The sequence below is a fragment of the Bactrocera tryoni genome, unplaced genomic scaffold (genome assembly GCF_016617805.1).
Source record: "Bactrocera tryoni isolate S06 unplaced genomic scaffold, CSIRO_BtryS06_freeze2 scaffold_11, whole genome shotgun sequence".
In the NCBI taxonomy this organism is placed as follows: Eukaryota; Metazoa; Arthropoda; class Insecta; order Diptera; family Tephritidae; genus Bactrocera; species Bactrocera tryoni.
In genome coordinates, this window is record NW_024395824.1 from 17837942 (window position 1) to 17860169 (window position 22228).

General features: G+C 37.2%; 2 protein-coding genes and 1 non-coding gene across 3 annotated transcripts; 1 reads left to right on the plus strand and 2 right to left on the minus strand.

Moving 5' to 3' along the window:
- The first annotated feature begins 1880 nt into the window (after positions 1–1880).
- LOC120779818 lies at positions 1881–6181 on the plus strand. The gene is made up of 4 exons (XM_040112190.1): positions 1881–5002; positions 5064–5412; positions 5469–5649; positions 5708–6181. Exons 2-4 carry the CDS (start codon positions 5315–5317, stop codon positions 6179–6181), a joined length of 753 nt encoding a protein of 250 aa, XP_039968124.1. The 5' UTR covers positions 1881–5002; positions 5064–5314.
- A 1079-nt stretch (positions 6182–7260) lies between these two features.
- On the minus strand, positions 7261–8036 carry LOC120779819. Its single transcript, XM_040112191.1, has 2 exons — positions 7665–8036; positions 7261–7609 (listed from the first exon to the last, which is right to left on the minus strand). Exons 1-2 carry the CDS (start codon positions 7781–7783, stop codon positions 7261–7263), a joined length of 468 nt encoding a protein of 155 aa, XP_039968125.1. The 5' UTR covers positions 7784–8036.
- An 8907-nt stretch (positions 8037–16943) lies between these two features.
- Positions 16944–17150, minus strand: LOC120779945. Its single transcript, XR_005705767.1, has one exon. It is a non-coding gene; the product is annotated as a small nucleolar RNA U3 (small nucleolar RNA).
- Between the last annotated feature and the right edge of the window lie 5078 nt (positions 17151–22228).

The window sequence follows — 22228 nt, forward strand, 5'->3', positions numbered from 1 at the left end:
ACACCGCAATACTATGCGTCAAAAAAATAGCAGAAGAAGCTGCGCTAAACCTGCAACATGCAATCAACTCTGTAGTAAGTTGAACTAAAAAATGGAGAATAAAACTAAACGGTTGCAAATCAGTTCACGTAAATTTTACAAACAAATGAATCACTTATCCACTTAGAAGTATTCTAGATGTCTGCATACCATATGCAAATACAGCCAAATATATTGGCATCGCACTCGTTTCTAAATTCGTTGGAAAGTGCATATTAAAATTAAAATAATTGAATTTAATCTGAAATTTTAAAAATGAAATGGCTACTTCGGCGAAGTTCAAACCTGTCCATACAAAACAAATTACTTCTTTATAAACAAATAATCCAGCAGGTATGGTTATATGGTGCGCAACTGTGGGGATATGTCATTGATAACAGAATTAATATTATAAAACGTTTTGAAAACTAGGTGCTAAGAGGCAATGTAAATGCTCCTTGGTACCGCAAAAATGCTGATATTCATCGATGACCACTACAAAAGACTAAATGCAAATGAGAACAGAGAGGGGAGAGGCCGATGATATCAATATCATCGGCATACGCCAGCAGTTGTACACTCTTATAAAAGATTGTACCTGCTCGATTATGTTCTTCAGCTCGAATTATTTTCTCCAACAGCAGGTTGGAAAAGTCGCACAGTAGGGACTCAAAATGGGTTGGAGCTGATCGGCTTTGCCGGGGCCCGAAATACGGTTATCTGTAGTACTAAGTTCCAGTATAGAAAAATTCATTCAGCTACCTGGCTGTCTCCGGATCTATAAGCCACTGACCAGATCGATCATGTGTGATAGACGGAAGACACGACTCCAGTGGTTTAGACGTGCGTACGCTTCGATGTCCTAACATCGACTCGATCTTTAAGCAGCCAAGATACGCACCCGCCTCTTTGCTCAAAAAAACGCGCGTGAAAAAACACAAGACAGGTTTGACGTCACAAAGCTGCAATCACAACAGACAGCCGAACGATTTTCTACTCGGCTTGCACTCCTGATCTCTGGGAACACTTATCAGCAACTAGGTAAAAGGGAACTGTTGGCGGCATTTAAAACTCCTTACGTACAGCTTCAAACGAAACCATTGGTTTTAAGAAAAAGCAAACGAACAGCTGGTGGGATGAGGAGTGCCCTGTCTCAGCGGAGAGAAAACATACTGCCTACCTCGCAACGATACGATAGACCACAAAACGTGCGGGATGGGATAGATATCGAGCGTTGATTAAGCTAGCGAGACGCATTTGAGACAGAAAAAGATAGAGGATGAAATGCGGGAGTATGAAGACCCTGACAAGCTGGCCGACAGGAGTAATGCTAAAAAATTATACGAAAGGATGCGGCGACTAACAGAAGGTTTCAAGACCGGAGTATACTTTTGTAGAAACTCCAGAGGTGATCTAGTAACCCATGCCCAGGGCATACTAAAATTATGGAGGGAACACTTCTCCAACCTGCTGAATGCCAGTGAAACAACGTCAAGGGAAGGCCAACCCGATTCACCAATCGATATTGATGAAGCAGACACTCCGACCATGCCGACCATGAAGAATTTTGATTAGCAACTACCTTGGGATAAGCCTCTTCAACATCGCGTATAAGGTTTTATTGAGCGTAAAGTGTGAAAGATTAAAGCCCATCGTCAACGAACTGATTGGATCTTATCAGTGTGGCTTAAGACCTGGAAAATCAGTAACCGACCAGATATTCACCATGCGCAAAACCTGGGAAAGGACTCGTCGATTTCAAAGCTGTTTTCGGCAGCACAAAAAGTTAAAGGTTAAGTTTGTCCTAAAGATCATTAACTTCCATGTTTTGTTTTCCTTTTGTTTTTAAAGAATCCCTGTCCATTAAATTACCCTCTTCTTCATCTATTGTTAATAGGTCGAAAGATCTAACTTTCCTACCGATTAGCAAGTCTAATGGGCTGACCTTGGTGACTCGAGTGGCCATACAATTCATTGGCAACTTCGGTTAAGGCATCTTACCACAACCTCTGACTGGTTTTGACGACGGTTAACATTTTCTTAAGCGTGCTCATTATACGTTCTACCTAAATGTAGCTCCCTATCTTTTTTTTGAACAAAATTCACGGAATCCAGAGATAGCAAAGTTACGGTCTTGATCCGCTTTAACTCGAGTAGGCATACAGTCTGGTTCACTTGATTAGAGGCAATAATTTTTGTGAAAGAAAATGTTGATTAAAGTTTCTATATTTGATCTTTCAACAAATAGTTTTCTGCTAACTCAAGCTAAGACTGTACTGGTTTAAAAATACAAACACATCTCAATATTATTTCAGCTAATCTACAGTTAGAAGGGCTATTCTGAAAGCACCACATCTGAAATTTAAAAAATTACAAAAAAAACCGCCTTTGAATAAACTTCGCAAGCAACGTCGCCTCGATTTTGCAAGAGACAACATGGCTCGGAATTCTGTCACAAATAACGACCCTGGTGAATGGAAAAAAGTTGTATTTAGTAACGAAAAGAAATTTAATCTGGATGGGCCGGATGGATACAATTACTATTTCCATGATTTAAGAAAGGAGGAGAAGTACTTGAGTCGCCATCACACCCGTAAAGGTGGAGTTATGGTATGGGGAGCAATATCGTATTATGGCGCGTTCGAGCTGAGAATTGTAGACTCCAGAATTACGGAAAACAGCTATAAAATGATGTTGGAATCATCTTTTCCAGAGATTCGGGAAACATTTGGACCAATTCCATGGATCTTTCAACAAGGTAATGCTCCTGTTCACACTGCAAGATTGGTCAAAGCTTGGATGGCGTCCCAAAACATTGAAACCTTAGCATGGCCCCCTTTTCCCCAGATCTTAACATTACAGAAAATGTATGGGGATGGCTAACTCGTAAGGTTTATGAGAACGAACAACAATTTGAATACAAAAATGATTTAATTCGAAGCATTAAAGCGGCCTGGTCTGAAATTTCGGTAGTCTATCTCGAGAGTTTGTACAAATCCATTCCCCAACGTGTTTTTGAAGTAATTTACAAACAAGGTGGCAGCACAAAATATTAATCTTTAAAAAATAATGGTTAAAAAACTTTGTTCTTGTATCTATTTATATATTTTTTCTAAATTTGTAAGTGCCTCTATTCAAGTGAACCAATAAATCAAGCAGAATATTGCAGCTGCCGAACTTTTACCGCTACGAAATACCGTTAGCTGAAATAATATTTCGATGTGTTTGTATTTTTAAACCAGTACAGTCTTAGCTTGAGTTAGCAGAAAACTATTTGTTGAAAGATCAAATATAGAAACTTTAATCAACATTTTCTTTCACAAAAATTATTGCCTCTAATCAAGTGAACCAGACTACCAAACAAACACACAACGGCTTAAGCGACTTTGATAGAACTTTCAGTGTAAATGTTTAAGGTATGATGGAAGGAAATAAATTTCGTAAATGCATTAACCAAAAAAATTACGTACTCCCTGAAGTCATTGTTTCTACTCATCTTCCCCATTATGTCTGTGTGCCACGGCATGTCTACCGCTGAAATCGGATGTAATTCAGCCAGCAATTTTCCTACTGATGGCTTAGCTAATTTACAGGTGATACAATTTTCGACAAACCTAAGAAAATACTTTGACATATTTTTGAACCATGAAAATCCTAGGCTTTATTAAACTTTTTTTTTCAAAATAATTTACGGACGTAATTAATCACTACCCACCTAAATGCATTAGAGTTTACGGGAAAACATTTGGTTTTACCGTTTTGTATCTATCTATATAAAACCTCTTTCTAAATTTATATGTTTTATTTAAATTTTCTGTTAAATCAATATTTTTTAGCTTAATTGATAACTTGGCTACCTCAGGATCACGTTATTCAGATACTAGCCAATTATCAGTTACCTCAGTCAATTCGCCCGTTTTTCTATTATTTTTTCCACACTTCTACATTCTTTAAATCCTTTGGTTATGCTTTGATCAACTACTGCGCACCGCAATCTATGAGAAAGCGCGCTGATAAATAAACTCATGCTAGCACACATACACACGCACACTGCATAATGGTTGGACGCACCTTTAAGAATTAGGAAGCGCCATTGTTGTACTATTGTTACTGTTCCACTTCCCTTTACTACTTACATATTTGTACCCTACGCGCACTTCTTCTTTAAATTTTCTAATAAGTTTGGTAGCTTCACATTTTCTATGAATTTAATTTTTATTTGTTCCAATTTCGCCACTACCTTGCATTGCGCTTTACATCCCTAACACTATAATGGATTAGGATTCAATCCATGTTCGGATTCAGGTAAATCAATTTCGAAATTACCAACCAATCATAATTTTCACTATTCATATTGAGCGGAACTAAAGTGCAAATATATATACGTCCCTCATATCTCTACTCGCTCTCGCTGGTCCGGATTTCAGGACATGAAGTAGCGTAATGCCCCATTTCGTTGCACTTAAAACATTGCGTATTGCACCGATATTTCACTCCAGAACTGCTGCTCCCTTTGTGATTGTTTCCTTCTGCGTACTTTTTCCTTTCCAGTCGACTACGGTTACTCCGGAATTATATGGCCAATCTTTCCGTAATAGAACATTGGAACTTCTTCCGCTCTGGGCCGGTGGCATCATCTTCCGTATTACGCTTCTTAAAAGTGTGAGCCGTCTATTATTTCCATCAAAAACGAGGTCCACCGTTGTACCCCACGTCATTATGTCCATTAGATTCCGGTACTGTGCTTCTAGCGCTGCCAGGATCTGGCACGACTCTTTACTTGATGGATTAGCCGATATTAATTCCGATGTCGGGAATTTTGTTCGTAGATGATTCCATTATTGTATCACTTTATACTTTTATTTTACTACAGCGCAATAACCTCACTTTATATTTTTTATTACTAAAGCACAGTAAGTTCTGCTACTATCGATGTGTTCATTTTTTCGAACTGATTCTGCGAGGATACAGCGCTTAATTATAGGTACTCCTTCAATACTGTAACATTAGCTAACGGTTCCTGTCTCTTTTCTCTATATTCACAGAGTACGATCAGACCTCACTCAGTAAAAGTTTCTCTATTCGTGCTACTGTTCTTATTTGCGCATTTACAATCTAAAGTACCGTAATATAATATATGCCATCTATGCGTCGTCTTTTTCAAATAGTGATCTGGAACATACGGGCATGTGCTGCAATTCGTTTTCGCATGAAATTGTCAGCGAAATCGTGCTGACATGTGCTGAATTTCACTGATCCGTTTTCGTTTTCGAACATCAAATCGCAACGATTTGGCATGTGCCAGAAATCGAAACCGCCATTTGTTTTCCATTTTGAAATCGTGAAGCTGCGGGCACGCGAATTTATTGAAAAATTGAAGGAAACATTAGAAATGTAAGTATTTTAAATTTGTATTTATTGATATATATTAATTATGCCTTTAAATTTAGGGGTAAGCATAAAACGCCAAGGCAAGACCAAACTTTTTTAAGTTTTATGGAGCAGCATCCTGACATTGCCAAAAATTATGTCAAGGGCGACCGAGTGGCAGCGGAGGCTCTTTGGGCAGAACTAGCCAAAGAATTAAACAGCCAAGGACCACCACAAAAAGATATCAACGGATGGAAAAAGGTCAAAAGAGATATTCTTAAGTACACATAAGTGGTTATTAACAATTTTTCTTGAGCAGGTTTGGTCGGACTGGAAGGGCTGCGTACGCAAAAAAATTTCACACAACAAATCGGAGACAAGAGCTACCGGCGGAAGTCCCTTCAACCAATTTGTCTTAAGCTGCACTGAGGAAAAAATTGCAGAACTTTGCGGTCTTTATACTTGTGTAGAAGGTATTCCACAAAGTTCCTCATTCGGTGTACAATGCGACAATAGCAATGAATCATCTGATGACGAAAATCCCACACCGAGTACTTCAGCGGTTGCAACAAGAACGCGAAGACCAAATTCAATGCAAGCATGTATTAAAGAACACATGGCCACGGAAGCAGGTGCGGTTGATTGTATATCTGGAACGTTAGGGAAGCTCCTGGAAAGTTTTGATGACACCAAAAATATTTTGAAAGATAGCAAAGGTGCAGTGATAAAATCGATGGGAAAAGTTATGCGATCTCATTTCAATACAGAACTCTCTTACCGCAGAACAAAATGAAATTTTGCGTTAGCATAATTCCATAAAGGAGAGAATTGGGAAAGAAAAAAGTGATATGAAGAAACGCATGTTGGAGATAGAGGAAGAAAAGTGGGAGTGGACGAAACCTGCAAGATAATTTTAATTTATTATTTTTTTTAAATACTTAAAATGTGATGAGATCTCGGAATTTTTTTTTTAGTTATTTAAGAATTAAAATTTGTTTACAATTTATCTAGTTATTTAAGCATATCATGTACATAAGTACATACATATATAATCCTGTATAAACGAAGAATTGAAAAAATTTTATTTTAGTATAAGCAATGTGATAAATTAAATTTTATTTTTTTAACTGTAATATAAATGTGATAGATACCATTAAATTCTTATTTTTAAGTATCCCAATGCAAGTAGTATATTAAGTTCTTGAAATGCAAAGCAAGCACCTTCTGTAAATAATATTGAAGTAAGTCTTTAAGTCCTTTTATTTTGCTACCAAACAATTCAATAAAAAAATTAAGAAATTGAAAGTGTTTGCATTAAATTGTTTGCAATTTGATCCCTGAATATATATATTCAACATTATAAAATCGACATATGTTGTGAAAAGCACAGCATACGTTAATAATTTTAACAACTTTCTGTGGGGTGTATGGCAAAACAGTTTGCAAACATTTAAAGCGACTTTTAAGCACCCCAATTACTCTTTCCACGATGTTACGAAATTTTGCATGTTGCAAATTAAATTTATGCTGCGATGTTCCAGAAGTCGGATTGCGATAAGGTGTGAGTAAATATGGTTCTAACGCATAGCCTGAATCCTATAGTAACCAGGAGCTGTGGTCACCGCTTTGAAAACAGGATAAAAGAGACTGTTTTATATTGGATAAATTGAAAATAAAAGCATCATGACTTGATCCGGGGTGGCACGCATCCACAGCTGTTATACTCATTTTATAGTCACATACCTGCAAAAGCGTTAATATTAATTTTGTATATACAATAGTATGAAAGCCATATTATTTAACTTACTATCATAGCATTGACGCTAAAACAACCTTTCCTATTTAAATATAAATGCTCATTGTCGGAAGGTTTTAGTAATTTGATGTAAGTCCCGTCGATGCAGCCAATAACGCCAGGTATAGCAAATTTGTTGTAAAAATGTAAATCGGACTGATGAACTTCATAAACTTTACCCACTTTGGACATTGTGTTCGCTCTAAAACGTTTAACATCTCTTTTAAAATTTTTGACACCGTCGTCCTATCACATGCAATATGTGAATCCTTTCCAATAGACCGTTGGAATCCTCCTTCCGCAAGAAATCTCAACGTGGTTGCTAATTTCAACTCAACAGGTATGGACGACAGATGTATTAAAGGCTCAATATCGCTAACTACATTCCGAAAGGCCTCTTTGTTTATCCTGTAGTACGAAATAAAACTGATGAAGATGTTGTGTTTTAATTTTTAATAGAACGCCTTGCGCATGCACTCACACAGGCTCTGGAATATCCAAAGGATTGGAGTGGTCTCTTAAAAGTCGTCGCGCAACCTTTTCATCACTTTTCCAGTTCATTTGATTCAATAAATAAGCAGAAGGAATGAAAACGCTCATTTTAACACAAATCTTCAACTCAAAATTAAACACATTTTTTCTTTTCTCTGACAATCAGCTGTTTCGAACTTAACTTCGAACTTCACTGAAATCGCGTGGAATTCAGCACACCCCAAACTAATTCATGCGATTTGCAATTTCGGAAACGGAACGAAATCGCGTGATTTCCAGCACATGCCCGATACAGTAATAAAATAAAAAAAACATAAAATATTAGCACTCCGACATACGCATGTACAGTGACATACAAAATACAAGTATTACCGCTCCGATATACATATATTTATTTATAAAATTGCTTGGATTCCGATCCTGTGGCTGACGTTTTACATCTTAAGGAATTTCTCTGGATTTGATGCAGGCAAGTTGAAAGCGCCCTTACTTGTTTTGTTTTAGTTTTGCCATGTCATTCTATCTGCTTTTCTCGTATTGGATCTGTGGTAATGTTTCTGCCGAAAAATATTTTCAGTGGGCGTTTTTTGTTACGGAACGTATTGAGTAATTATACTAGTAGAATCCGTCGGATAGTTCGTCAAATATTCGATGTACTAGCTTTATTTTTGAACATCCCATATTTTCTGAAACGGTGGAATGAAATCTATCATCTTGCCCAGTTAGAACTATTGTAGGGTGGGATTACACGTTCACCTAGGTAATCTTTCATCATAAAAGTTATAGTTGTAAAATTAAGAGATTTCGCACTTGAGGTTTTTTCGATAAAGACCATCAAATATCGTAGCTGTTATTTGAAAAGCCATGCTGTGACATCGTGACGAACCTGTTGATTCAATAATTCCGTAATCTATGATCATTTTGCATTGCCAGTGAATGTAACAAACAAATTCGCCCGTCCATAAATCCGCACGTGCAGGTATGTCATCGCATCCTGAAAGTACACGTTCATGTGTCTTGGGGTGCCAATGTATGTTGATGGCAAAAAGACCGCCGACCGATATTAGCGCGATCTCTTCGTGGCATCGTAACAAATTTTAATCTGTAATTGATCACTTTGTATGAAACACACATAAAGTTTTCACTAAATAATTTTCAATAATTTACCTTTTGAATAGCCGAAATAAAGAAAGCAAACGACCGAAATTGAAGGATTCAAACAATTTAAAAATAAATCAATTGGAAAACCAAAAAAAAAAACTGAAAAAAAATGTTTGTATGGAAAAAGTCAGTTTTAAGCATTTTCCAATTTTTTGACTTTTCTTCATGGAAGCGAGGTTAAAAATGAACATTTTCTGAATTTGTTTTTTTTTATAAACAAGACAAGACAAATCCCAATTTATTTTTATATATAAGGTAAGAGACCAATTGACGTATAATAATACCTTCCTACCCACCAGATTTCGAAGCAGATATATGAAAAACAAGTAATGAAGGGCTAAGTTCGCTAAATAAGGTGTAAAACCAGTCATATAAAGTAAAGTCAGATGTTCGAAAATGCTGATATTAGTCATATTAGGCCAAGTTTTCGCTGAAATTTATCTACAGTGGGCTGCCAAATTATTAGGGACAGTCGCATTTTTCCCCAGTTTGTTCCTTTGGGCGCAGTTGAGTGCGGTTTTAAGAGGAACAACTTTGCAGGAAAGTACTTTTTGCGTTCTCCACATCTTGATAACTTCAGTCTTAAGTAGATTTTGAGAGTTAATGTATTTGTTTACTTTCTACAAATATTTTATTAACGGTAGACTCGCAGGGTGCTGAACACGTATTTTAGTGAAAGTTGAAATTAATTATTTAAAAAAAGTTTTTATCTTTTTTGTGCAACAAACGCAGATCAAATGTAAGTATCATAGTTGTATTATTAAAAAATAATGAATTTGGGCCGATTTTCATTATAATATTTTTTTATTTTGCTCCAGTATGGGTCGAGGGTGTGATTTGTCCCGAAGGAAAAAATCAGAGATTAAAACTCTTCTCCAGCACATAAGCCATTCGCAAAGGAACATAGCAAAACTAGCCGGAGTTTCTAAGACAGAAGTGAATAAAATAAAGATTAGTTTGGATCAAAATCAATCACTTTCTCCAAAAAGAAAAGGCAAGAGTGGAAGAAAACGCATAACAACATCACGATCTGACTGGAAAATTCGGGACATCTGATTGCAAAATAGGAAGAAAAGTGCTGGGCTCTTAACTCAATTAGTTCAAGAGTCTGGAGTACTAGTATCCAAAAGAACCGTGCAGCGAAGGTTAGCGGAAGAAGGGTTGACTGGTCATCGTCCTGCTAAGGAAACCTCGGTTAACAGATGCGATGAAGAAAAAACGTCTTGCCTGGGCCCAAAAATACCGCCAGAAGACTGATGAGGACTGGAGTAAGGTCAGCTATTATTATTACTGTCATCTTACACCATTTTTAAATCATATATTTGAAAATAATCAGCAACTTTCTTTTTTTTTAGGTATGTTTTTCAGAGGAGTCAACCTTTGAAATTCTGGCCGACAAGAGCAGCTTGGTCCAGGCGAAAAATGTCACCCTGACTGCATTGTGGAGAGGGTTAAACACCCTGTTGAAATAATGGTGTGGTCCGTCGCTAAAGGGGTTGGACGTCTCTACATTGTACAGGGTACCATGAGACAAGACCAATACAGACAAGTTCTGGAAACTCGACTGTTACCGCAACTTAAGGATTGGTTCCCAGACGGTGAGGAATTCATTTTTATGCATGATTCAGCGCCATGTCATAAAGCAAGAAGCATAACCAAATTTCTGGCAGACCATAACATTCCAGTTTTACTTTGGCCTGGCAATTCACCTGACATGAACCCCATAGAAAATTTATGGCAGATTACCAAGGCCGAAATTGCCAAAGAGATAATAATTGCCGAGGAAAAATTGATTGAAAAGTTAATAAATGTATGACACTACAACCCCATGATTAAAGAAAGTGCTTTAACGTGCATAGAAAGTATGCCCAGACGGATTAAAGCACTCATTGAGGCGAAAGGAAATGTGACTAAGTACTGATTATTAATCAGAAATATTTTATCTCCCTCATAAGTATATTTTTGAAGTAATTATTTTTATTTTTTTTTGTTCTTATGTTAGTTTGGAAATTACTCTTTTATTATTATTAAAGCTTTTTATAACTAAAAAAGACCAATACTTCACTTATACTGTATTTTAGTGACTGTCTCTAATAATTTGGCAACCCACTGTATTTCAAGCATTCCTTAAATGCCTACTTCAGCTTCGTCGAGCCAACACTAATAACTACTGGCATTAGAAAGTGTAACGGCGGTAATGAGGCATCGCGGCGATCAGCTGATGGACGCAGTTACCAGATGTAGCAAAAAACAACAATCGGTCAACAAAAAAAGCGCTGACAGTAACCAGTCCGCAAGTACCAGCAAGCGCGCAGGCAACGAAGAAAATCACAACGCAAGGTGAGAATGTAACAATAAAAAAAAGGCTCGTCTGTACATACTGGCATTGACCGCTACGTTAATATAAAAAGGAAATTGAGTCCTTCAAAGTCAGCGGTCAATCCTAAAAAAATTCAGGGGGTTCACCAAATAAGAATAAATCGGAAATTTTAAATGGCAACATATTTGCCTTACTAAGCAACGGTTCGGACGACGATGCGAAGGGTACCACCACAGTCGTTAATACCAAACCACCTCCAATATATTTGCGCGAGCGTAGCTGTAATGCCCTTATTGCTAAGTGAAATTGTAGGTACTAATAATTTTTATATAGTGCTTTTGAAAAAAGGCAATATAGATTTCAGAATTCAGTCCTACACTGAAAAAAGTTTTATGGAAATTGTGAAATTTTTATCGAATAGAAACAAGAACTATTATTCTTATCAACTGAAAAGTTTTAAGAGCCTAGTTGTTGTAATTAAGGGTATAGAGTCCGCCGTAAACTCTAGTGAAGTCAAAGAAGCATTGGAAGAATGCGGTTTTGGTATTAAAACTGTTATAAATATATTTAATAGAAATAAAGTACTACAGCCAATATTTAAAATTGAATTGTTGCCGAATTCTAGTGACAAAAAAAATGGTACCCATCTATATATATAAAATTAAGTGGCAAAACTTCCTGTTCGCATACTCCTCCTAGACGGCTTGCCCGATTTCAATGAAATTTTCAGGGGTGATTGGGGTCTATTTCAACGTGATTAACGCTCTGCGTACAAGACAAAGCAAGTGAGTATTGTTGTGGTTTCATATGTGATGCCATGTGGTTCGATTGTCGCTTGAATGCGCGGTGTGTGTAAAAAAAAGTGTTTCAACATTGTGTGTTTTTTCCAGATTTAATTCCATCGATTTGCTACTTTTATTCGAACCGATTTTGTGTTTTCTGCTGACCGTGCAACACACACAAAGCAAGTTAGTATTGTTATTGTTTCGTAAGTGCTTCCATGCGGTTCGCAAATACACTGATGGTGGGTCTTATTGCATACGCGTGTGTTGGTAAAATACATAGTTTAAGATGTAGTTTTAGGTTAATTTTTCCATTTTTATTTATGTACTTCAAATATGCATACTCTAGCACGACCACCGGGGACAACACTAACTACCTTTTTCGAGTTGTCTGAAAACGATGAATTTGGAAGAACATTGCTATATTCCGAAATACCACAATATTTCACTTGGAATCCATCATCGAAAACATTTCAACGACGAAAGCAAGGGGAGCGTGTTGACGGTTATCCAAATGCCCGTAAAACCGATGCCATAAGACGCATTTACACAATCCATCCGAACAACGCCGAATGTTTTTATTTGCGTCTGCTTTTAGTCACGTTGCTATTAGTCAACGTGCGCGGACCAAGATCATTTGATGATATGAAAACTGTTGACGGTCAGTTGTGTGCGACGTATCGTGAAGCATGTCAGCGATTGCATTTGTTAGAAGATGATATGCATTCGGACACCGCACTTCCTGACGCATCACTCACATCTCATCCAAAACCAATACTCGTACTATTCGCCATAATAATATCTACATGCCTTCCGTCAAATCCGCAATAACTGTGGAATAAGTACAAAGACTGCATGACCGAGGACTTATTAATTTTGGCGCGTAATCGAGCATCGGACGCAGACTTGCTATATACATTACAAATGTATAATTCTGCTTTGATGTTGGTTGAAGATCTGTGCCTTACAATTGCGAATAAGGCATTAGCGCAACTTGGCATTACTGCGCCCAGTCATTGACCATGAGCTTCAACGTGAACAACAATACGATTGCAATGAATTGCGTGCTTTCATACAAGCTAACATTACCAAATTGAATATTCAGCAGAAAAATGCTTATGATAAGATTATACGAGCGGTTGACAATAACGCCGGTGGGTTCTACTTTCTTAATGCGCCCGGTGGTACAGGGAAAACGTTTCTGATCTCTTTGATTCTTGCTACTATACGGTCACAGCGGAAAATTGCGCTGGCAATTGCTTCATCAGACATCGCTGCTACTCTACTTGGGATGAGTGCCCAATGGCTAACAAAAAGTCATTAGAAGCATTCAATAGAACAAAGCAAGATTTACGCCAAATTTACAAATTTTTGGCGGAGCATTAATCTTATTATCCGGCGATTTTCGGCAAACTTCGTCAGTCATTCCTCGATCAACTCCTGCCGACGAAATAAACGTATGTTTAAAATCGTCAGTTTTGTGGAGACATGTTCAAAGGCTGACTCTTACCATCAACATGCGAGTCCAATTGCAAAATGATCGATCCGCTGCGGCGTTTTCGAAGCAGTTGTTGAACATTGGCGAAGGCAAAATACCAATCGATGATACCGGTTTGATCACATTGCCGAACAACTCTTGTACACTTTTACAATCGAAAAAGAATTGATTGAAAGTGTATTTCCGAATATTGTTCAACACTATCAACGCCACGATTATTTAAGTGAACGCGCAATATTGGCACTGAAAAATGTACACGTCAACGAAATCAATTTTGCCACTCAAGAAAAACTGCCAGGAGAAGCTACAACACATATGTACGTCGATTAATAGCGTTTTAAATCAAGATGAAGTAGTCAATTATCCAAATGAATTCTTGAATTCTTGGGATCCCCCCGGTCTGCCACCGCATCGTTTGGTCCTGAAAGTCGGTTCACCCATTATACTTCTACGAAATCTGAAGCCACCGATTTTGTGTAATGGCACAAGACTTTCAGTCAAAAAATTGTGGCCAAATTTGATTGGAGCAACAATACTAAATGGCAAGGCAGCAGGTGAAGTAGTACTCTTGCCACGCATTCCCATGATTCCAACGGACATGCCGTTTGAATTTAAGCGCTTGCAATTCCCAGTACGTCTTGCCTTTGCGATGACCATCAACAAATCGCAAGGGCAAACGTTTCAAGTGTGCGGCGTCAATTTGGAAGAACCGTGCTTTTCCCACGGCCAATTGTTCGTCGCATGCTCGAGAGTGGGAACACCAAGGTGCTTATTCATTTACGCAGCAGGTGGAAAAACCAAAAATGTTGTATACCAATATGTTTTATAAATGTTTTATAAATGAGTAACAGTTTTACAACAATAAATAAAACACAAAGTAAAAACCCTTAAGAGTTTTAATCGATTTAGGTATAGCGAAACGCACAGGGTAACAGCTAGTCCTATATATAATTGGAAATATTTGCTGCATCGTAGAGTAACTGTTGAAGAACTACAAAAAAGAAGCGGTACGGTACAATATACTAACTGCATGTAAAATCATGTTGCACTCTACGCAGTATTTGTATGGTATGTCATCATTTACGTCCCAATTCTAAATGCACCCTTAGGAAAGACGATTTAAATAAAAAATGCAGCAATTGTGGAGGAAATCACACGGCTAACTACATGGGTTGTCCTGTATATAAAGATTTGAAATCGAAGTTGTCACAGGGCATTCAAGCACGTCGTAACCAAATGTTACAAACACCCCGCAATGGAATTATAGCAACCTCAGGTAAAACTTCAAATCCTATTACTTCTAACAATAATAATATTCACGAAAGCTTTGCAAATGTCGTGAAAGGCAACACTGTACAAATGTAACTGCCGCAAAATCCTCTAAATGGATTATGATTATAAATCTTAGACAGTGTATGACACAATTTATGTCTAACATGCCAAACATGGTCCAAGATTTAATTAAATCGCAAAATCAAATGCTGCAAAATTTATTAAGTAAAAAATGAGCATACTAAATATATGCATATGGAATGCTAACGGTGCTAACCAACATAAATTACAGATTATTATATTTCTGTATGAAAAAATATAATTGTAATGCTTATATCAGAAATTCGTCTAACAAATAAAAATAATTTCAATATACCGGGCTTTAGATTCTATATTACAAATAATACGGATAGAAAAGCTCATGGAGGCACGACAATGTTGGTTAGAAATCGGTTAAGCCACTATGCTCTAGAATCTAATACTACAGCACAGTTACAAGCTACAACAATATCCCTAAAAAATCGGGATTGTGACTTAAACCTTGCGGCTATACACTGTCCACTTCGTTTTAAAATTACAGATAGGGAATTTAAAGGCTTTTTTGGAACGCGAGGTCAAAGATCTCTAGCAGGTGGAGACAACGCAAAACACACGTATTGGCGCTCACGACTTATTAATCCGAAAGGACGGCAGCTGTACTACGCTATTGTGAATTCGCATAATAACCTGGATATAATATCTCCTGGTAAGCCGACATACTGGCATAGTGATAGAAAAAAAATAACAGACTTAATAGGTTTTACTGTAGTCAAAAATTTAGAAAGATCGCTTAAGACAGCTGATACATCTACAGACTTATCATCTGATCATTCTCCCGTACTAATAAAGTTTTTATACGAACAGCCCATGATATTTGAGCCAAAAGTTTCTCTAACATCTCATAAAACTAACTAGTTGAAGTATAGAAAATATATCAGCCGACACATCAATATTTATTGCAAAATAAATACAGGAAGAGACATTGATGAAAGTATAAGAATAATTTAATGATGTAATAACTAAGGCGGCTGTATTGACAACACAAAAAAGAAACAATAAACCAGTTAGTTTTAGAAAGATCACTAATAATGAAATAGAAAAACTTGTAAATGAGAAAACGCACCACTGAAAGATAAATTATATAAAGAAACTGTGTCCAAATTCTAGCGAGCAAAAATCTCTTTGGAAAGTCCGAAAGTCCTTTATGCCACCAGTAGATTCCAATATGCCTCTAAGACAGTTGAATGGTAATTGCTCACGTTGTGATGAGGAAAAGGCAAATTGCTTGGCAAATCACCTAGAAAAGGTATTTCAACCCAATTGCCCAAGGAACAATTTTAAGTTGCCAAAGTTGCCCAATACCGTTAACGAGTCACTTGTGTCTATAAGGATTTCTACTTCTGAAGTTACTAGAATCACAAAAAAAAACTGAATCCGAAAAAAGCATCAGGACACGATAATATTACTCCAAAAATGCTAATTGAGTTACCAAATATTGCTATAACGGTGCTTTCCTTGCTTTTTACTGTAATTCTTGGTTACGGATACTATCCAACTTCGTGGAAAAAGTCGCAGATCATCATGAAAGATAAACCTGGGAAAACTTAAAACTTATTTGAAAAAGTGTTGCTGTCAAAGAAGACTCCTTTTCTCCACGAAAAAAAAGGTGCGTGGAGTCCCTACGCGCGGATGAAGTTATACTTCTTAGTGATATTCCAAGAAATGCATATCATTTTGTATGAAAGAAAACTAGAAAACTTAAATTCACATTTTATAAATGTATTATAATTTATTATCTCCCCGAGCATGCCTTTGCCAACAAGTTGTCTTTTCGCGACGATGGCAAAAGCTAAAAATCATAAATTGCACAACTTTCTGGTGCTTCACGCAAAAATCTGCGTCGATATGTATTCACGATCATACGTATACATACATACATATTTACACATGTTTGTATTCGAAGCTGCTACAGCGGCAAGGGGTGACAATCGGCGGCCATTACTTTACTTATGCCATAGAAATTCCATTGCTACGAATATGAAAATGACAACGAAATAATGCAAATATGCATATTTCTAAAGGTCAATAATTTCTTTTAAGAAATGAAAGGAATGAATGATCCTGAGAAGTATAGTCTTAACTTTTCAACGGCCAACGCGGAGCATTTCAACCAAAAGGAATTTATTCATTGAAATCACCACTCAGAAGTCGTTTTATCCGTTGTAAGCGAACGATTTTTAAAGAAACATCATTTCTAATATGCCACAAGACAAAATTAGAAATGAACTTCTTAAACCTCACGCTGTCAGATAAAACGATATACATACCTCGTCATCGCGGGTCGATTTCCAAAAAATTTAAATGAAGACTAACTACAGAAACAATCCTGTAAAGTATAACCTTAATTTTTCAACGGCCAACGCAGGGTATTTCAACAAAAGGTCACATAAAATAGTTGGGAATTCGCAGAAATGAAAGACAAAGGAAAGAAAATGCAGTATAACTTCAATAATGAACAAGCACACAAACATACATATGCGCAGCAGCAGCAGCAATGAAAGAGGTAACAATCGGCGATCCATTGTATATTTCTTTCATGCATAACCAAACCATAATTAGGACAACGCAATTCAAGTGTCAATGGTGGTCTAGGTGGTAAGCGCTTCAAAAGTTACGACGAGCACGTGCGTAGGTTCGAATCCCAACAGAATTTATTTTTTTTAATTAAATATGTGATCTTATTTTATAATAACTCATTTTAAATATATAAAAGATTTACCTAAACATTATGATGATATTTTCATGATTCACACGCAAAGTACGAATGTAAGCAATTTCGTTTTGCCGTCGGCATTTCAATTTCTCATGCTTCAATTCTTGCTTTCAACCAAGAAATCGCTTGTATGTATGTATGTACATATGTGCAATATATGTCTTTGCGTTTTGCCGTCGGCATTTCCATATTGACATGCAAAAGTAATTATGTATGTATTTCATTGTTTCGTTTTGGCCCAATTTTGTATATTAAGACAAGTGTCAATAATTGCGCCAAAATCAAATATATTATATATTCATATGTAAACATGTTTTAAACTTTACATAAAATTGAAGTGTCAATAATTGCACCAATTTTCATAAAGTTGGAAATTTTGCACGAATAAGGCGTGTGCGGGTTAAGTCGTGAATTTTACTTATATTAATTAATTTGAAAGTGCCGAAAAATGCGAAACGAAATTTTAATAAATATAAATAAATTTAACTAAATTTACATGTATTTTCATTTATATTTAATTGTCAATAAATTTTTTAAAAATTATTTGCCCTAGTTGTCCATTTTTTTATTTTCTCACACATTTCAGCCGATTTTTGTATAGAAATTTGACCGGCGTAGAAGCAAAATGCGAAAAAATCATACATACATATATTATGTCGTTTGCACATTTGTCTGTATATTTGCGAAAGCAAATGTTCTACAAAAGCATATTTCTATACATAAACAAAATTATTAGAACCATCGTATGTTTCTTATTCAAGTTAATATAACACCTATCAACAATTCGACAACATAACTTGCGCAACTACTACATAACTTGCTGACTTAAGCAAATCGCCGCAGCAGTTTCAGTAACAACGACTTGACTTCCGGCACGCGCACCCGAAATGCTTATGCACCTTCACAAGCCAATTCCTGGAAGTGCATCACGCCACCACACTGCAGGCTAGACGGAATTTAGGTATAAAATTATGTTAAGCAGTAATTTTAGTTACATTTTTTGTCAGTCAATAAAGTAACACGGTCGCGCTGCCATCCATGCAGCACCGTTGTTAAAACGCGAACCAATTTTGTTTTTTTTTGCTTTCTCAACGAGAGAAAGCTTAACTGGCGCCCGAGCGAATTGCAAGCGAGCGTAAAGCTGTTTGTACTAAAAGTCACGTAAAGTGCAAGGACAACTTAGATGCAAAGGAGCGTAAAGCCACCTGTATCTCGCGCCGTGTAAAAGTGTAAAAACTTAGCTAAAAAGTTAGACGTAAAACTACTTTGCTAAAAACAAAAAGCGTCGATCGATCGGTTCCTTAGTAGCTTAGGCAAAAAGGAGACATTACGTGTCGGCCTAAAATCGCGGATATAAAAAAAAATTTTAAACTAGAATAATAACAAAAAATACTGTAATAAAGTGTGTGACAATAAAGAAGGAAAATCTATATAAACAATATCCCTAAACGATCAAGGATAAAATAAGAAGTGAATGTGCAAAAAAACTGTGAGAAAAATCTATCCTTAAGCGAACAAAAGATAGTAAAAATATTTGACTTTCAATAAGAAGTGAACTATAAAGCAAGTTCTGTGAGCAGCGTGAAATTCTACATCAAAATAGTGCTGCTACCAAATCCTATTGAGCATTGAATGTGCGAAAGAAAAAACTGTGAAACAAGTTAATAGAAGAGGAAAAATCTAAAAGTGAATTATAAAGCAAGTTCTGTGAGCAGCGTGAAATTCTATATCGAAATAGTGCTGCTACCAAACCCAATTGAGCATTATAATCACACTATCAACTCCGTCAACAGAAATTACAACAGCATCAACAGCTTTAACTACAGAATCCGTAACGAAGGAAGAAAATACAAGCACAAAACCAGCGCTACAAGCAGTGAGTCGGTGCTATATTTTTTATTATTTCTAAATATATTTATAATTATATACATAGTATTTTGTAAAAATGGCAAATCCCAATAACCTAGTTCGTCCACCAATTCTTTCCTCATCCCAAACTTCTGTCGCCCCCCACAATCTGCTCAGTTATCAGTAGATGATTTGACTAAGCTAATATCGACAATTGCCACAGACATACTTAGACAATAAGGACCACAGGTAGTACAGTCAGTACTTAACCCCCCTCCGTCGCGAGTAGTAGACCAACAAATCGAAGATAGACATAGGAACAATTTAGGGGAATTAGGTAAAATTCCTGACATAGTTAAATCCCTTAAGGATTTTTCGGGACAGCCAGGAGAATAGATCTCCTGGAAGAAAGGTGTTGATCGAATTTTGGCCATATACGAGCCATTGAAGGGACAACCAAAGTATTTTGGCATATTAAGTGTGATAAGAATCGACATCGCCTTAGAATCTTACAACACGCCGCTTGATTGGCAGGCCATATCAAAATGTCTAACGATGCATTATGGCGACAAGAGAGACTTGTCCACTCTCGAGTACCAAATGACGACATTGATACAAGGGAACAGACCCGTCCCTGAATTCTACCAGCAGGTGTATACACACCTTTCGCTGATTTTAAACAAGTTAGGATGCCTCGAAATGGGTAACGAATCCTTGTGCCTCCTGACACAGGCATACAGGGACAAAGCACTAGACACATTTATAAGAGGACTAAATGGGGACTTACCCAGACTCTTAGGCATACGGGAACCGGCGGACTTGCCACAGGCTCTTCATCTGTGTATGAAGCTAGAGAACCAAACTTTTCGCACAAATCATGCGACTAATGCAAGTAAGGACAACCCCCTCAGCTGCCACCAAGGAGAAACTTTGTGCAGCAGCAAACACAACAATTTTATCCCCAACTGGCTCATTTTCCCAAGCCAAACCAATCTACTTGGCAACCACGGCCACAAATAGGGCAGCATAACGGCAATTACCCCCCTAGACCACCCAAACCCCAACAGCGGCCAGAACCGATGGATGTAGACCCAAGCATCCACTCCCGTAGGATAAATTATATGAATAGACCCACCCAAAACCAGGCTTATGGCAAAAGACCTCAGCCGACTGCTCATCATCAACCAAATAAATATCAAAGAACTTTTCATCTAGCCACATAACAGGCGGAAGTTGAGAATATCGTTGAACAAACGAGCATTACTTTTTTAAGCATGATAGGCTCTTCGCTACCCTATTTTGAAGTAAAAGCGGAGAGCGGAAAGGAAGCGTATACCAAACGAGGTGCCCTTCTATGCAAAATCTGTTGTAGGTTGCATAAAGATATGCGAGCATACAAAATCAAAGTTGTTTGATATGAATGAGGAGATAAAATTCTACCTCATGCCTTCTTTAGTAACTTTTGATGGCATACTAGGTAACGACACTCTAAAGAAGTTAGGGGCCATAATTTACACAAACAAAAACTACATGAAAATAAAAAATGGTAAGGCAATAAGATTAAAGCAGCTGCCTCCTAAAGCAGTCAATGCAGTAAATATAAAAGAGGAAACGTTGGCTCCTCAAACGAAAAAAAAAATGAATCACGTTGTCAACTCCTACAGAAATCTTTTCTCAGAACCCGATGAGAAACTCACATATACAACCAAAGTTGTTGCCCAAATTAGGACAACGAGTGATTCACCAGTTTACACGAAATTCTACCCATACCCCGCTGCTCTAAAAGGCGAGGTAGAAAACCAAGTAAAAAAGCTTCTAAATGATAGTATAATAAGGCCGTCAAGGTCGCCGTACAACTCCCCAGTTTGGATTGTACCCAAAAAGGTGGATACAGCGGGAAACAAACAGTACCGCATGGTCATCGACTACAGAAAGCTCAATGCAGTCACGACTGCGGATAGGTACCCTATCCCCGAGATAACAGAAGTTATCTCCCAGCTGAAAGCAACAGCAATTTTTTTTTTCTGTACTTGATCTAAAAGTGGTTTTCACCAGATTCCACTAAAAAATCTGACATTGAAAAACCGCATTTTCCATAAACAATGGAAAATACGAATTCACGCGTTTACCTTTTGGCCTGAAAAATGCGCCATCAATATTCCAGCGCACATTAGACGATATATTGCGAGAATATATCGGGATATTGACGACATAATAATCTTTAGCAAAACCGAGGAGGAACATCTCGAAACAATTTTTAGAACCCTAGATGAAGCCAACATGAAGGTGCAGTTGGATAAATGCAACTTTTTTTAAAAGGGAAACGGAATTTTTAGGTTACATCATTACACCAAATGGCATAAAAACCAATCCGGCAAAAGTGGAGGCAATTTCCAATTTTCCACAGCCCAAAAATTTAAAAGAACTCCGTAGCTTTCTAGGTATGTCAGGATATTACAGGCGATTTGTTAGAGATTACGCAAAAATCGCCAAACCCTTGACATCCTTTTTAAGAGGGGAAGAGGGCCGAACGTCTAAAAACAAATCGGCCAACATTAAGATTGACCTCGATAAAAATGCAATCGAGTCTTTTATCAAAATTAAAAAATTCCCTAACGTCCAAGGACATTATCCTTGCTTTCCCAGATTTCGAAAAGGAATTTGAACTGGCTACTGATGCCTCAAACTTCGCCATAGGCGCAGTTTTGTCGCAAAACGATAAGCCGATAGCTTTTATATCGCGAACGTTGAGTAGAGCCGAAGAGCACTACGCAACAAACGAAAAGGAGATGCTTGCAATAATATGGGCATTTAACTCCTTCAGAAATTTCCTATACGGTTCACGCAAGGTAAAAATCAC

What these genes read in the sequence shown, in the direction of transcription:
- LOC120779818 (XM_040112190.1), top strand. Translation starts at nt 5,315, where the DNA reads ATGTGCCAGAAATCGAAACCGCCATTTGTTTTCCATTTTGAAATCGTG. An exon ending in TTGAAGGAAACATTAGAAAT is followed by an intron (nt 5,413 to 5,468) that starts GTAAGTATTTTA and finishes CTTTAAATTTAG; the next exon opens with GGGTAAGCATAAAACGCCAA. An exon ending in ATATCAACGGATGGAAAAAG is followed by an intron (nt 5,650 to 5,707) that starts GTCAAAAGAGAT and finishes TTTCTTGAGCAG; the next exon opens with GTTTGGTCGGACTGGAAGGG.
- LOC120779819 (XM_040112191.1), bottom strand. Translation starts at nt 7,783, where the DNA reads ATGAGCGTTTTCATTCCTTCTGCTTATTTATTGAATCAAATGAACTGG. An exon ending in TTGGATATTCCAGAGCCTGT is followed by an intron (nt 7,610 to 7,664) that starts GTGAGTGCATGC and finishes CATCTTCATCAG; the next exon opens with TTTTATTTCGTACTACAGGA.